The sequence below is a fragment of the Dreissena polymorpha genome, chromosome 6, assembly GCF_020536995.1.
Source record: "Dreissena polymorpha isolate Duluth1 chromosome 6, UMN_Dpol_1.0, whole genome shotgun sequence".
In the NCBI taxonomy this organism is placed as follows: domain Eukaryota; kingdom Metazoa; phylum Mollusca; class Bivalvia; order Myida; family Dreissenidae; genus Dreissena; species Dreissena polymorpha.
This window is the reverse complement of record NC_068360.1, coordinates 100,645,911-100,664,331: the sequence shown is the minus strand read 5'-3', so window position 1 is coordinate 100,664,331 and position 18,421 is coordinate 100,645,911. Positions and strand designations below refer to the sequence as shown.

At 33.8% G+C, this 18,421-nt stretch overlaps 1 protein-coding gene across 5 annotated transcripts in view; it reads right to left on the bottom strand.

The window, feature by feature from the left end:
* LOC127836082 (uncharacterized) overlaps nt 1–17,563 on the bottom strand; it is a 97,722-nt gene extending 80,159 nt beyond the window's left edge. For 2 of the 5 annotated variants that reach the window (XM_052362506.1, XM_052362509.1), the window contains exon 1: nt 3,069–3,589. In XM_052362506.1, coding sequence (XP_052218466.1) covers nt 3,069–3,261 — 193 coding nt within the window. In that variant the 5' untranslated portion in view covers nt 3,262–3,589. Of the gene's footprint in view, nt 1–3,068; nt 3,590–17,428 lie in introns of those variants that run through there. The other 3 variants (XM_052362505.1, XM_052362508.1, XM_052362510.1) reach the window with 2 other exon arrangements.
* Nucleotides 17,564–18,421: the final 858 nt, after the last annotated feature.

The window sequence follows — 18,421 nt, the reverse complement described above, 5'->3', positions numbered from 1 at the left end:
CTATATATAGTGAACGCAATTTCAAAAGGGGTCATCTACTGTTTAAGGCCAATGCACATGTGAAGTATCAGGTTAATTTGTCAATTTGTTGACGATTTATTGATCGGAAACAATTTTCGCACTTATTTTGACAGTGACCTTGACCTTTAACCTAGTGACCCCAATTGCAATAGGGGTCATCTACTGTCCAAGGTCAATGCACATGGGAAGTATCAAGCCAATCGGTTGATTCGTTGATGAGTTATTGATCAGAAACAATTTTCACACTTATTGTGACAAGTGACCATGACCTTCGACCTAGTGACCCCAATTTCTATAGAGGTCATCTACTGATCAAGGCTGATAGACATGAGAAGTATCAAACCAATCAGTCTATTTGTTGACGAGTTATTGATCGGAAACTATTTTCACACTTATTGTGGCAATTACCTTGACCTTTGACCTCCTGACTCCAATTTCAATCGGCGTCATCTAACGTCCAAGGTCAATGCATTTGTTAAGTGTCAAGCCAATCGGTCAATTGGTTGATAACTTATTGATCGGAAATGATTTTGACACTTATTGTGACAGTAACCTTGACCTTTGACCTATTGACCCCAATTTCAACAAACGAACTGGTCTACCGACAGACCGATGGACAGAGTCAGACCGACCGACATCCAGCAAAACAATATACATGTGCCACCTATTCTTTGAAGGGGGGCATAATAAATGATTTACTATTTTGATGTGCTAAAATGGCTTCTGTAATAAAATCAACAAGTTAAAGCTATGACAAATTATTAATACACATATCAAACATCATTTTAATTAAAAGAATTCTCCACTGTTTAACTTGACTTTATTAAAAGATTTAAACCAACTTTGCAAACCTGCAATAAATTTTTTTACAGTATTTTCATGCATTTTAAAAAACCATGCATTTAAGCAGAAGAACAATACAGACATTCCCAAAAGTGTCGAACCATCTTCAATAAATTTGACTCGGTGACATGATGTTTTGGTCCTATGAATCCCAGTCCAGTCCTGCAAGTTTTTTAAGTCCACAGGACCAAATGTCCTGTGGACTAAGAATACTTTTGGGAATGTCATTAATATAATACTATTTGTATTACATTACATCAAAATGCAAAAATAAAATTATTTCAAATACATAAAGAAAGAGTGCTTGTTTATTAATGAAACCCTGATATACAAAATCTGCAACTCCGTTGTATATTGCATTCAAACAATGTTATAGAAATAACAAAATAATAACATTATTAATTAAAACCAGTGAGAGAACTATCTGCCTTCTTATCCCTTACCAATTTCACACACTAACAAGTTCCCTACAAAACACAAAAGCAAATGTTGTATTATTAGTTAATACTATTGAAGTATTGTTAAACTGCAGATGAATATTATTTTCAATGGCTATTTGTAATAATATCGCCAATTTGCAAAAATTAATAAATAAATAATAATTTTCACACAAAAATTGTTTAGTTGTGTGCACATACAAATCTTATATTTATTATAAAATGTATAACTTTTTCACATGTATTTATAAAACAAAAATGATAGCATTTAAACATTTAACATGAAAGCATTCAAAATCAATTTCAAAATGAACACTGCATGGACATATGACAAATATGGTTCCAAGTCTTTATTTGACACTCTTTGCAATGCTTCATCAACAAAATCGTGTAAAAAAACAAGAAAATAGTGGTAGACAAAATAAGATGAAAATAGCAATTACCGATAAAACTCACTAACCTCCTACCACAAAATCACCATTAAACAAGATATGTGTTTGTCAGAAACACTATGTCCCCTTTTGCGCCGCTTTGAAGCTATATATTTGACCTTTGACCTTGAAGGATGACCTTGACCTTTCACCACTCAAAATGTGCAGCTCCATGAGATACACATGCATGCCAAATATCAAGTTGCTATCTTCAATATTGCAAAAGTATTCATTAAATGAGTGATTTTGACCCATATATTTGACCTTTGACCAGTTGATCTTTCACCACTCAAATTGTGCAGCTCCATGAGATACACATGCATGCCAAATATCAAGTTGCTATCTTGAATATTGCAAAAGTTATTGCAAATGTTAAAGTTGGGGCAAACAAACACACAAACACACAAACCAACAGACAGGGCACAAACAATATGTCCCCCACTATAGTGGTGGGGGACATAAAAATGAATAGGTATATATTTAAATATTAATCCCCCTGGACAGACTGTAAAATAAGTTCATATACACTCATTAACCCTTTACCAATTAGATACCTATTTTGACACATGTGTTGTCCCTTAGAAAGTGAATTTAATTAAATACCTTTCTTACTAAATTCAAGTTTTAAAGGCTTCGTTTTCAAACTTAAGTTTCTGATGAGCAGCAACCAGCATTAAACCTGAACAGTCTCACTGCGAGTTACTTGCAGGCTGTTCTGGTTTTATGCTGGTTGCAAAAGGCCATTCTCACTTGGCTTCTTATGGGGGAAAGACAGCCAGTTGTAGATTTTCACCAAACTTCATGAAATGAGCTAATTCTGAGAAAACTGGACTTCATGCTTGTGTGTAAAGTATCATCCCAGATTAGCCTGTGCATGTTGCACAGGCTAATAGGGACAACAATTTCCGCTTTTATTGATTACTTTTCCTTTCAAGGAAGCCTCTTTTAAACGAAAATCGAGTGTAAGCAAGTGCTGTACCTGATAAGACTGTGCCTACTACACAGGCTAATCAGGGATGACACAATGTATGCATTAGCTTAAATGATTGTAACCATAATATTTTTACCCGGGCAATAACTGAGCCACAAGCCTTTTAATTTTGTTTTGTTTTGTAGAGTTATTGCCCTTGGATTATCTTTAAAAAAGCTAAATAAGCTAAATTGCTATACTAAGTGACAGAATTGTCATAAATAAATCAATTGAACACCTATTTTCTCACTCAATTTGGTTTCCATGTCATAACCGCCCATCACACAAGTTATCCAATATACCATTTCTAAAGACAGTTTTTCCCAAAAGGTGCAGAACTTTGCAAAAAAGTGTTGCCATACTTACATTTCTCCAATTTTCTAAGCTCGTAACATTTATACGGGACGATAAATCCCGCGACTGGTTGAGACCTAGCTCGCATATCGTCCAATCCGAAACTGGTGAAAAACAGCAAATCAGGATTAGAAGAATATGCTTTAAGTTCCTTGGCAAGGAATTCATTGCCGCTCAAGACATCAAAGTCCATGAATTCCGACATTGCTAGCTATCCAAATATGGATGCGATCTTGTTCTTGCAGTTCAAAACACCATAATGTTTTACACACACTATATTCAGCTGTTGTCTTTCTTATTCAGAGATAATGTGTAGACATCAGACATAAAATATACGTTTGCAGCACTTTTAGAAAAAGTTTGTCAGATTCAATGATATTCAAATAGCATGTATACAATTCATAAAGTGGAATTTTGTGCATCATTTCAACAAAGGATATTATTAGTTTTTTTTCTTGCAAAACATATTATGTCTCTATTTCCTTTAAATCTCCTTCAAAATGCTGATCATTTCGGCCATTATTATCATTCACTCAATAAATGAGCAGCAAAATTTCCTGTAGAATACATGTCCTTTTAAATCAATACATGCAGTTCACGATATAATGTAACAATAATTTGTCATTCTGAACCAAAAATATCTTTTCATCTGGACCTTTTTCTACAAAGAAACATTTATATTTGAAGATTCCTGAATTTTTAAACACATAATCGCTGATGCATTACTGCCTCCTTTCTTTAAAGCTTTTCATTAAACTTGAACTAAAACCCCATAAAGACATCACACAATTGGTTTCCAAGTCCATTACAACAACAAGGCCAATGATTATCATATCAATTCTTTGTGTTGAACCCATATCCGCAAACTACCATTATATAACAGTTTGTAAATCATCCCTGTTCATTGGAGCGTAATCATTAATTTTCCCTGGGATAATTTATCTCACATGAAACAATATTTACCCACTGCCATATGGTTAATAGAAACTTGGACTGAAAAGCTGATATATATTAAAAGAACACTGAAGTGAACAATCAATAACGAATTAAAAATCAAAAACAAATGGCATGCAACAATGGCTTGTTATAAGCGCTGTTACATTAATTAAGAAAGGGCATTAGAAACATTATATTCACTGTACATTGTACAACTGATATCATATGTCATAGTTAAGTATAAAACCTTCCCGTGGATAATAAAACAGTAGTTTTCACATACTTGTGAACTGAATGCTATTGTTTAATCACAACTATTCAGTATTTAGTTACACTGTTATCATATTTAAAACATTTACTTAAAGTGCCAAACAAATCTAAAGGTCCTTTTACAGCATTGCAGCCACTAATATCCTAACAAATCGGCTAAATATCAAAATTTTTGCTTTGAGGCCTTGATCAATTTCAAACCACATCAAACTGAAAATTTGGACCTCAGGTTTTGTTAATACAACAAAATTAGCTAGCTAAACATATCAAAACCAATTAACCTGCATTAACGGCTATTAATGGCTGACCATTTTCCTGCTTCTGCAAACATTTGTTTTCAAAAGGAAAGGTTCAACCTAGGCAAAGATTAAGATTTTGAGCTATTTAATTTTCCTTTATGTAAATATTCAGTAACTAATTAGTTTGCACAGCACACTAAATTGCACTGATTAATAATTTGTAGGGCTCAATGAAATTTTTCAATGATATTTTACCATTAATTATTGCAATCAAGATACCTGAAAAGTTTGATTACTTGCTATTTAAATGAAATAATGCAAAATTTAATGTATTTGTATAAAGTGCTGATATTATTTAAAAAAAAATGTTGGAGAAAATTCAACACTGCTAAAGTTGATAATTTGATTTGTTTTGTTGATGTTGTTGCTTTTTTTTTGCTTGAATAATAGAAGAAGTTTATCTGTCTTCAGAAAACCTCATGCTATTCATGTTTTTTTTTCATTCAAAATTCGGGTCCAGTAACCAGACCTATTCCCAATGGAAAAAAATATCTTATATTTCCCAAATTGGAGCTAAAAATTCCCAATGGAAGGTTTCCCCAAAAAACAGATTTTTTTTTAAATCTCAATATTTTGTTCATCTCACATCCATACAAGATCAACCTTAGTAAATATTATACTGGCTATACTTGTATCCTCAATTTTGAAGCATTTGTTAGCAAAACAACAACACTAATTTCCCAATTTTAGTCAAATGGCCGCGAATTTTCCCAATTCAAAGGTACCCGGCCCCATTCCATAAATGGTGAAAAAAAACACTGATATTTGAAATAACTATGATTGTCTTCCTTGAAAAATCCATTTATTTTATATCAGGAAACAATGTCAGACACAGATGTGCTGTCAATTACCAAACCATTTACATATTCACTATTTTTTGTTCAACATAATTTATAAAACACATGACTCAATAAAAGAGTTGTAAATCCAAAACATATCCAGTGCTACAATAACATCCTGGCACTATTTTTTGTTCATCAAATGGCCCGCTTTTTGCATTCTTTCCACTGATTACTCAAGTTTGTTACAGACCACACCAACAAAGAGCCATTTTGTATTTTCCGTGCATCGCCATACACCTGATACTATAAAAGCTTTGTTTACATTTCAATAACTTTTGTTCAAAGCTGAATAATGCTTCAAACATGAAGAGGGCTATAAAAGTCTTTGATAAGTTAAGACCTCTGTAAATCCTAAATCAATGTTTAGGACATTTCAAGCTAGAAACTGAAGATTATGTATGAACATGCAATTCAGCAAAATTTTGATGCTCAAATTTGTGTCATCTTCATCAAATTTTGTTCTAAATTAATGGCCTTACGTTAATGTTGTACACTATTTAAACTAAAAATCTTTAATTTATTACCAAATTACTTGCAGTGTAGACTTTGTTATTTGTTTTAACAACAAGACACATTATTAATGAAAGAATAACACATTTCCGTACATAATGAAGAAACCTTGCCACAATCAACACAACACAACCATATTAGCAGGTATCAAAGATAAACTAAATTTTCTATTTCCGAAATATTTTCATGAATAACATATTCCACAATTGTTCAGTTCACACAAAATTTAGCAACTCTATAAAATAAAATTAATATGCATTTTTTAAGTATTCTTCTTATATATATTCTCACTCTAAGAACATAATTTTTAAAAAGTTAATTTTCTCCAAAGAAAACTCCATTCACAGTAAAAACTTCATATACACAATCAATTGACACTTTGAAGTGAGGCTAATTAGCATCATGCATGAAAATTCAACCAAACCATGTGTTTAACAAGAAATAAAATAAATATATTCCATCACTCCACAAAAAGTAGCTGCTTTTTATTTTAAGCCAGTACCAAGTAATCATTGAACAACAAAAAGGCCACAATATTTGGAATTGTATTATTTATTTTGTGTTAATCCGGTAAGGGGCTCAATGATTTAAACCAACAGTTTGTTTTGGTTGTTGACCAGTATATAACAACAGGATAATTCCGCTTAATTAGAGCAGCATTAGGCTCAGTGCTGATTAAACAAAATCAGTTTTTGGACTCGGGAAAGTCAAACGAATATAGAATAACAGTGAGGTGTGGTAATCGATAGATTTTACGTAATCTTAAATCCACTAAGAAGATTTGGATAAATATTGTTAATAGTATTCTGCAGACCATGACAGTTTGATCTGTTCATGACTAATTCTGAAAATCTCTGCTATATCCGCCACGGATTGTGTGCATTATGTGACATAAGATGTTTTCAATTCATGTGTTATAATTATAACTGTTTTTGTAACATTAGAAAGTGGCAAAGTAAAATGTTACCTACGATCACATGAGGATTATAAAAACACATGTGAAGTTTCAATTGAATTATGTTGTATGTATATACCCGGTAGTTATGTTGATATGTACTTGTTGCATGATAGAATGTGGGGGAGATCTTATAAAGAACGCTCCAACAGTGGGGATCGAACCCATGACCTCCCATCAAAGGTCTTTGTAAGTGAATATTCATATAGACCCTACACACACATATATTATGTATTATTTCAATATCTGTAGTACCGGTAAATAAGGTATTGAGTAGTTGCACTCAAGCGTTAACCAGATCTTTCCCAAACAAGAAATGTGTTTGTCAGAAACACAATGCTCCCTAATACGCCGCTTTGATTATTTTTTTGACCTTTGACCTTGAAGGATGACTTTGACCTTTCACCACTCAAAATGTGCAGCTCCATGAGATACACATGCATGCCAAATATCAAGTTGCTACGTTCAATATTGCAAAAGGTATGAAGAAGGTTAAAGTTTTGGTTAAAGTTTTTGATTTATTTTTCTTACCTTTGACCTTGAAGGATGACCTTGACCTTTCACCATTCCAAATGTGCAGCTCTATAAGATACACATGCATGCCAAATATCAAGTTTCCACGTTCAATATTGCAAAAGTTATGAAGAAGGTTAAAGTTTTGGGACACACACACACATACATGTACAATGACAGACAGGCCAAAAACAATATACCCCCCGATCTTTCCATCCAGGGGCATAAAAAGGGCATAATGCATAATGCAGGTAAGAATAATGATGCTTGGTCAGTGATCATAGTCACCTAACTCACCTTACACATGAACTCCAAAAACATGTGCTCAATTTCATTTGAATACAGGGGGTAAAAACAGTGAAATGATGTTGCATGTTTACCTTAACCCAGCATTTTTTCTTCTTTGTAAAGTACGGGAAAACAGCACTTTCCCAATTAAGTAAAAAACTAAAAATTTCCCAATTGCTGTAAAAAAAATTCCCAATCGAAGGTTAAAAAAAACAAAAAACAAGAGGTGTTTGTAAAACATTCATGCCCCTCATATGGGCTGTCAGTTGTAGTGGCAGTCATTGTGTGAATACGTTTTTGTCAATGTGACCTTTACCTTTGACCTAGTGACCTGAAAATCAATATTGGTCATCTGCGAGTCATGATCAATGTACCTATGAAGTTTCATGATCCTAGGCGTAAGCTTTCTTGAGTTATCATCCAGAAACCATTTTACTGTGTCGAGTCACCGTGACCTTGACCTTTGACCTAGTGACCTGAAAATCTATAGGGGTCATCTATGAGTCATGATCAATGTACCTATGAAATTTCATGTTCCTAGGCATAAGCTTTCTTGAGTTATCATACGGAAACCATTTTACTGTGTCAAATCACCCTGACCTTGACCTAGTGACCTGAAAATCAATAGGGGTCATCTGCGAGTCATGATCAATGTACCTATGAAGTTTCATGATCCTAGGCGTAAGCGTTCTTGAGTTATCATCCAGAAACCATTTTACTGGTTCGAGTCACCGTGACCTTGACCTTTGACCTAGTGACCTGAAAATCAATAGGGTCATCTATGAGTCATGATCAATGTACCTATGAAGTTTCATGATCCTAGGCGTAAGCATTCATGAGTTATCATCCGAAAACCATTTTTCTGTGTGGAGTCACCCTGACCTTGACCATTGACCTTGTGACCTGAAAATCAATAGGGGTCATCTGCGAGTCATGATCAATGTTCCTATGAAGTTTCATGATCCTAGGCGTAAGCGTTCTTGAGTTATCATCCGGAAACCATTTTACTGGTTCAAATCACCGTGACCTTGACCTTTGACCTAGTGACCTGAAAATCAATAGGGTCATCTGCGAGTCATGATCAATGTTCCTATGAAGTTTCATGATCCTAGGCGTAAGCGTTCTTGAGTTATCATCCGGAAACCATTTTACTGGTTCACATCACCGTGACCTTGACCTTTGACCTAGTGACCTGAAAATCAATAGGGTCATCTGCGAGTCATGATCAATGTTCCTATGAAGTTTCATGATCCTAGGCGTAAGCATTCTTGAGTTATCATCCGGAAACCATTCAGTGGAGGGACCGACAGACTGACCAACATGTGCAAAACAATATACCCCCTCTTCTTTGATGGGAGGCATAAAAATTATAAATTATATTTAGTAAGTTTCCCTATGACGCTCTATGGTTTGAACCTAAGTTAATATAATATTGACAACTTGACAACACCAAGTTATCAATTTTAAAGTATTTGGCAGCAAAAAATCTAATACACCAATTTCCCAATATGCAAAATTCATGACACGAATTTTCCTCATTTCAGCCGTTCAGGCCTTGAAGAATCCACTAGACCGCTCGCATATGTGAGTGAAGTTGACGGTCGGGCGAGTAAAGTTTGTTAAATACTCTACCGACCGGGTGAGTGCTGTTTTTCAAGTTGAGAAATAAAAATTCAGTTCCACAACTCCTGCCACATCGATACAAATTGCGAACAATTTTTCGAAAGAACAAAAACTAGGTTTAGTACACAAAGAAACTGCACTTTGTTTTGACAATGAAAAATGACGTCACAGGCACAGTAAAAATATTTCTCGAAATTGGCTGCGCTCTTTTTTTAGGTGTCAGTGCTCTTAGCTTATCGATTAAAATTGAAAAAAAAAAACAGTTTAATATATTGGTCATTCCGTGAAGAATAAAATTTCATTTTAATGTAAATATCAATAAAAAAATAATACATAACTGGTTAATTTTAATACTTCTTATATTTAATTTAAAATAAACAGAAACAATAATTATTAATAAACAGAATAATTCGCGATCAGAAGCCTTAGCTAAAAGTTAACACATTGTAACCATTTGTCAATCAAGCGTGTCTTTAGTAAAAGTTCGTATGAAATATTTAAACTCAGCAAGAAAAAGGGTTCTATTTTAAAATATCTGCAAGGTGGTGGAGACAGGGAACAGAAAGAAAGGTCATCCAAACGAGAAGCGGAAAGTATTGAGAAAAGGAAACAGGTGCAGAAAATGTAAGGAAAGCAAATAAAATCCATCAGATAATGTAGTTAATTTGTTTGCAGTTTAGTGTCACTATGTTACGTAGGTTAAAAAGGTTCTGGTTGATCATAATTATAAATATAGATTATATTTATTTTTTTTAATGCAGGGCGAGTAGTTTAAAGTTAAGGGCGAGTGGATTGTCAGGCTTACTCGCCCAACAGTGTGAGTGGCTCTGGAAAAATTCTTCAAGGCCTGCCGTTTTTGCTCATATTTCTCCCAATTGGGCTGGCGCCTGTACTTTTCCCAATTTTGGACACAAAATAATTGCTGAAACAAAAGCATTACATGGACAAGGATGCCAACATTTGGGTGACAAGTATATCTCAGACTATATATTTAGTGAAGAACAGTCAAGCTAAAAATACCAAAATATTTTAATAAAAATAAAACAGATAAAGATTCTCTGTATGTACTTTTATTCAATACTTAGTGGTGAAATGTTGAAACTTGTTGGAAAAATAATTCGCAATTTTTTTCTCATTAGCTTCACTACGGACTACTTATTTTATAACTTTTATTTGATTTGATTTTTATTGGATTGTTTCAATATTATGAATACAACTATTTTTAATCTGCACCATGATTGATCAATATCCAATCATCAAAAAGAAGAGCAGATAAATGGTAGTTAATTATTAATAGTACCATTACAGCAGTGTTCTCCATAAAAAGATGTAAAAATTGAGTAGCCAGTAATATTTTCAAAGTAGCCAGTCACTAAGACCAAAACGGGTGTTTTTTAAAGCCGTTTTTAATTGAAATTTTGGAGAATGTAGCCAGCGCCAAGAATGTGAGATGTCAATTCTCTGCGTACAACATGAACAAAAAATATAAACAGTTGATTGTCTTTCGCTTAAATACATGTATGAGACTGGTTATCGTAAAAATTAGAGCAGATTTGTGCGCTGGATTGAAGAAATAGTTAGCCTGAGCCAGTCGGTATGTATCATCTAGACGCCTGGTAAATTTGGTAAATTTAGAATTTATTTTTTTAACAGACAGTCAAGTGCTTATGTGTTTATTAAATTACATGAAGAGGTCAGCATGGCTTCTTCGAAGCCAAAACAAAATCTATTCTTTTTATACGGAAACAGTTATATAACGTAAAAAGATTGTACTGCCAATACTGAATGATTTAATTTTCTCTGTTTTCAAATAAAAAAGGACACACTTAAACGCTAATAAAACAACTGTTGAAAGTTGGCTAAAAAGTTTTTCGTGGCTCACGGTGGTGGAAGCCTATAAACCAACGCAGTTAAAAAACAAAAAAACACTTTAAGAAACCTACTACTTTGAAGGAATACAAATAGTTAATGGTTTATTGTGTTTAACATGATTAAAGTAGTGTGTCTGTACCGCAGCTATATTCTTGTTTTACTTTTAGCAAATTACCCTTCAAGCAAGGCAAAATTTTAACATTAACCCCCATGCTTTAAAAAGTGGAGGTATTTACCCCCATGGGTCAAAAATTATCTATAACGCTGAATTTTGCATTGAAATGATAAAGCACAAAGTATTCCGATACTTAAAACACTGTTATGCCTTGTTAACAAGGGAGATCAATTGCATAGTTCAATTCATAAAAATTTTGCAGTTAGTTTCCTTTTATATTTTATTTAACAATGTCATTCTCACATTTTATTTACAAATTAGTTTTATAGTTGTACACGCTAGCGTACAACTAATGTTAAGAGCAAGTTTTGCAAGTCAGTCTGCTGTTAACTACGCTAGGCATTGCGTCGTTGTATTGTACAATCGATATTGGCCAATGAGAGCCCACGCTTTGCATGAGCGACAGCACTCGTAGGCCTGCATTACATGCAGTAAAATTATGCAGATGACGAATGAGTGGGAACATTGGTTTTATGGTAGGACGCTGGCTAAGCGATCTCAAGGTCCTTAGTTCAAATCCCGCCCTGACCACTGGAATATTCCTGAGCAAGATATTTATCCCACATTTTCTCCTCAGGTGTATAAATGGGTACCTGTGAGGGAAATAAGCCAATTTGCCGTGGCTGCATACTCTGCCAATATGTTAACGGACAACTCATGACCCAGTGATCGGGGGAAAAATGTGTAGCAACTCTGAACACACATACTGTATGAAAAGGGCGCTATATAAATGTGGTAAAAAAAACAATGACGTACATGCCATAAGTGTGTGGTTTTGTGACAGTTTGTTGTGGTTGTCACCTACCACAGTTGGTCCCTAGGTTAGCACTTTAGCAATAAAATCACGCCAAGTTATTAAGAAGACTGGTGATGGCAACCGGGTATAATTCACATGGAAATTGTGCATTGCATGCAAAATACAGTTAAATTATTTATTTGACTCATTAAGAATTTTAACAAATTTAAGTTTTGAAATCATTACATACCACTAAAATGTTTTGTCGAATTCTCAAATTGGCATAAATAAATTTGTAATTGGAAACACACCTCTGAATTTTAATGTTTACGCGACATAAACAAATTCTAGCTTCAAATAAACAGTGCTTTGTGTATTTCTGCTCTTTCTTTGTCTCAGTAAAAAGCGCACAGAAACTATGCAGACATGTTCAACTTCACGTGAAAAGTGTGGGTGTATTGATTTAACAGCTAGTCAGGCGACATACGTGTGTTCAGTTGGAAAAGCCCGTCCCGATTGGACATTATTTCATAACATCTTTAAAAAGTCACATATGCCAAAATTTTATTTGCTACTTAACAAAAAAGGCGAATGTTTATGTTTATGAAATTCTTGAGCTTACTTTTAAAAATGGAATACAATGGATAATCTGGCAATGAAAAGCGACCGGAAAAGCAGTAAGTATGCAGTAATTGATACGAGTTGGACTGATAGAGATGCATTGGGGAATCAATCGAGTTGGGATGATGCTTATCTTTAGTGTGTGAGAAAAAGTGTTCAGCAATGAAATAAATGTCGTTATCCATGACTTTATAGTTTTTTTCTTTAAGAGTCATAACTGACCCTAATAATATCATATATAACGTACAGAGGGGGCTCATCTCCCTACCCCTCCCCCATCCACTGATGACGGCTCTGGGGTGTCTAAAAAATTCCCGTGGAAAGCACTGAGTAAGTTGTGAAAAACAATACCCGTTAACAATTTGATGCGGAGCCAATTAAATTTCAGTGCATGTATATTTCATCGTGTATTTAAACTGATTTACACCCTTTTTTTACAGCCGCGAGATAATAACCATTCTCTATACATGTATGCAATAAAAAAAAACGTGTTTTAAGAAACAGCGCGAAATTATTGCTGTCGTCTGCAACGTCGGGCTAAAAACCAGGGCAACTAGCTTTTTCAAAGCTTCAAACAACTCAATCCAATTAAACATAGAATACAAAGTGGCGACTGTGGATCTATTAGGCCTAGGATTCAATTCCGGCTCACAAGACATGATGCATTAAAAGTCTGTTATGTTGGCAAAATTGTTGCTCAATAATTTAAAGAAAATAAATAAAGTATTAGATACACATAACACAACATGTAAATGATTCTATGCTTGTTATTCTTTAGCAACGCAACCAAAATTCTAAAGATGGTTGCCAGTGCACCAACCAATTGCGAAAAAAAAAGAGACATACATGTATTGTTGTTATTTTGTCTAAATCTTTGTAACATAAATATGAGGATAAACAATGCACCCACATCTCGACCTGTGCTTTAAGACACACTCTTTATAAATTTGAATGGGTTGTGTTCATTTCAAACTTGCGATACAAAAAGCTACCGGTATAACATAATTTTGTAAACTGAGTTGCTTCTAAGATTATGCAAAAGCGTACAACTTCAGTGCCTTCAGCGCTTTGATTTTATACATTGTAAGCAGTTGACAATTATTTTGAAGTTCTTGATACTTTTGTTTTTTAATAAATGAATATCTTTGTTATGTGTATGCATTGGCTGTTCATATGTGCATAAATTGGCTGTTGAACTATCAATCATCAATATCAATAATCTTATAGCAAATTCATCATTATTGTGATCTATGATAAAGTTAATTGAAAGTTGCATGGTTGGGGTGTGTTAATTATACCGATATAGATTTACGTACAACATATAACTCTTCAAGTCATGCTATGCTTCTACATGTTGTAAAATTACTTTAAATTACAAAGAATACTAAGTTCAATTATAAGGTCACAACATGTAACTATTTGGTCAGAACAAGTGAAATAAAGGGCGGCAAAGGGCTCTAGTGAGCCTGGACATGGTGATTTAAACGTTTATGTCAAGCCCTGATAACTATCATTATATAATCCTGGATAAAACACTCTTCCATCTAACATCTGCCACAGTTTTACATTTTAAGGATAAATTTCAATTAATTCATCTTATAATTTTGTCAACGTGACTTTTAAGGTTACAGTCCAAGTCATTTTCATACAGCAAACAGTGGATCTGGAGAATAAATTTAAATTTGCCCCATTCATTTCGTTTATTTGTATTCACAAATGACTGCCTAAAATTCTGAAATGAAGGTTTCAAGAAATATGTTTAAATGCAACAAGCACTTAAATTCCCTATCCGGCTCTTATGGATGAACCTCAAAGTCCCAATTTTGATAAAAAATGGTGCGATTTTTCCCAATTCAAAGGGCGTGACCCATTCTCTATAAATGGTTGGACAAAAAAAATTGGTAAATATAAATGTGTGCTTTGATTCTGCTCAGGTCAAGAGGGCTCGCACCATTCTAGTCATCACCCTAGTGGAAGGGTCAGTGGCAGCCCCTACAAACTACGTTTGAAATCAACGCCATGGTTATTGACTTTGAACATGGGGAAACAGTATGGTCATAAAGTGTCTTAAAAGTAACTAATATGAAAAAAACAATCAAAAGCATTACATAAAAAGAAAATGCGTTTGCCTTCTTAGTATAACATAAAATATTTCATCAGTCAGGGTTTTTTCTTTTCTCCTTAGGAAGAGACATCAGCCTATTGATTTTTGGGGAAGAATTATCAAATAACTGATTTGGGATATTAAAGAGCTGACTGGTGTCAGTTTTATTTAAAGGAAAACTGCATGATTGTCAAAAAAAATATCGCGAATAGACCTTCATAATCTGCCTCTGTTATATAAATTGAACAATTTCCACATTTATTTTCTCACTTAACAGAGAAAATATTTAAGAGAATTTTTGCAAAAGCTAACAAATATCTTCTATTTATTTTAGTTTTATTATATATTGTAAAACCACACTTTTCCTGTTATAGCTGGTGAACCATAACTATGTGCACACACTCCTGATGTAACTCACATCTATGCGTCTTAAATCAGAAAAAGGGGGAGAATGGCTATGAGCAAACTCCACAGAATTTATGTGGTCAAGACGAAGTCTTTATAAACGGACTCCAACAGCCTTTGTTGATTTTAGCTGTGACGGCTCTGGGAGCCTAATGCACAAGCACCATCGCAGTTCTCCGCATCTGATCAGTGCGCATCCCTTATCAGACATCTTTTGTGACAAATTAAGGAAAGAGATTAATAAACGTCAAAAATACATTAAATTTACCTGAATTACAACCTAAGGTCATCATTTGCATGATCCTTCAAAAACCACAACAAAATGTTTCATCACTATATTCTTGTTGACAATATTATATTGAAATTTGGAACAGTGTAAATATTCGAAAATCGTTATCTACCAGGGCCCTCAATCCATTTTAGGGGAAGCAGGTCGCGACCCATAGCAGGGGGAATTTTCGCGGTGTTTTCCCTTTTTGGGGGATTTTACTTACTATCTTATTATTACATTTGTACATGTTTGCACTATATTCATTGCTTATTTCATAATTAAGTATGTTTGACAAGATAAACTTAAAAAAGAATTGAGATATAATAATCATGAGACATCTATCAAAATAATGTTTTGTTGTTTTTTTTAAGGGGAAATTTTTCCCCCACAAAGGGGAAAAAAGTATACTTTTCAGGGGGGAATGCGGCCGAATTTCGGCCGTGGATTTGACAGATTGAGGGCCCTGTCTACTACATCATAAAGGTTTATGATCATAAATCAAGATGAGAATAAGCGATAGCAACACTTAAGTCTGCAATATTGTGGTAGTTTTTCAATATGGTTGATAGAGAGCGTATTAAAAGAAAAACAAAGCAAATAAAAAGCAATTATTTCTTGCTCAAATGGTACCATTTGCATTTGTTTGTGGTTTTGACAGGAAAATTTGTATACGTTTTTGCAGCTTCAGTGTTCCTTAGCCCTTGCTTTGGTGATCAAATGTTGCACCTTTGGACAATAGACAGCGCATTAAACTCTCATCAACCTTTTGGGTTATAAAGCTGAGAGTTGAACTATTGCAAATAGGTCAAGCCGGGGATCAAAAAAATATCCTTAGATCTGTAAGCCGGTCATTTTTCAAATGAGAGCGGGCATGTATAAATACATTTCATGTCATTTCCATATAAATTGCCCATAGGCTTACAAAGTGAAAATGGCAGCAATAAAAATAGCAAAAATCAAGCACAACAACTGTGATGCAAGTTCAAAATAGTTAATTCTGACACCCTAACAACTATTGCATGGCTTACTCATTTTGTTGCTATACAGTGTCAGTAATAGTAGTCATAGCAGGACTAACATTACATGCACACTTCGAAAATGGTATGCTTCATTATAAAAGGAAAGAAATCGGTCACTTTCAGGGCTCGAAATAAACACTCGCACACTTGCAAAATGCGAGTGAAAAATACAGATTGCGAGTTAAGTTTTAAGCCACTAGATTTTTTTTGCGAGTGTAGAAATAGTGAAAAAAAGAGTTATATTGCTAAATGCGCTCGACGTTGTAAATGCTAAACCGCATGTCAATTAATGGAACGTCCGAATACCCATATGCGGAAGCTCGCACATTGTATGTAGACTGGCATACTTATAGTATATATATGCGGATGGTATTGGTACAAAGATAATGAAACCGTCGATTATCCACACATGTTCACTATAAAAGACAAAAAACCTGAACAGTCCTGTCGTCGAAGCGAAAAATAACTAGTTTCTTTTTGCCCACAGATTGAAATAACAATACGAAATATAAAGCAAAGTTAACCGTTGAGTTGAGAGAAAAAAACGGAAATTAAATTCTTCCACAAAAACAGTGAAAAAGTGGGAAAAAGAACTTCATATATTACACCAAAACTTGTTGTTGATGTCATATTTTATTTAGTTTTAATAGTACTAAACTAATGTCCAAACTTGATTTTATTCATGTTTCGAGCAAAATTTGCGAGAATGTTTTTGATTTTGCGAGCTGGTATTTAAGCTGCTCGCAATGTTTTGCTAGTAGAAAGAATAGTTAAATTCGAGCCCTGACTTTCCGTAATTTAAAGGTAAAAATTGTAACATTACATTCGTGATTGTGTGCAATCTGCAAAGGAAAATAATGGAAAAATCAATAGATGGTTACTAAATCGTATGTTTATTTGTATGATGAATTGCAAGGTGCAATATTTTCAAACCTTTTTAAACGTTTGCAATCAAAGCAGACAGCTGTCAGATCATTTTTCTACTTAAATAGCTTGATCCGCTTCGATACTTGACATGTTTGGACATAAACAAACATTTGAAGTCTTGTTTCCGGTTTTGTTCAAAAGCAGTACCGAACTGTAAATCGGGCGACAAGTCAAACCGACCACAAGTAATAACGATATTAAAGAGAATAAACTGATTGATACATTAACTTAATTAAAGTAGATTGTACAGGTGTGAAGTTTAGTGATTAAGTTAAAGAGCTGAGTACATTTCCCGGTTTAGTCACAGCTTATTATATGGTTATAGTACTGACATATCCACTCGATGAAAGAACCTCTCGAAAATATAGAAAATAACTCAAAACGATTTAAGTATTTTTAATACATTATTGTTGCTTCATGGACACGTTATTTCAGCAATATAAACGATTTGAGTAATAATACAATAATAAAATTGTAAAATAAATCTTATTTATACATTCAAAATGGTTCACGATGCGTAATTGTGTTGTTGTTGTGTTTTGTTATATGTGAAATGTTTTCACTTACATTTTTCAAATCTGAATACACTTTTTTATTGACATGACCCGTACACAACAAGTATGCTTTTTATTAAACGTGAATTTTGCTCTTGGAAATGCAAATGGCGTGTTGATATTTGTTATCGTTTTGAACAACGCTTTCGTCAATTAAATATATATATAGAGAAAAGAAACCTCTTGTTAATAATATGTGCTTTCAATGTTGCGCTGATTTTATCATTTATTTACGCCCATTGAATAATTATGTTTGTTGTTACGATTGTCTGATATATTCGACATGATTCCCCAGTTTATAATACATTTAATGTAGATCTCTTTGAAATTTTAGAAAACATATTATTCTGAATTTGGTAAAATATTTGTTACTGGCGACCTAAATATCAGAGTTGGTAATAAGTTTGTTTATATTATACAAGATAGAATTAATACTGTATATGAT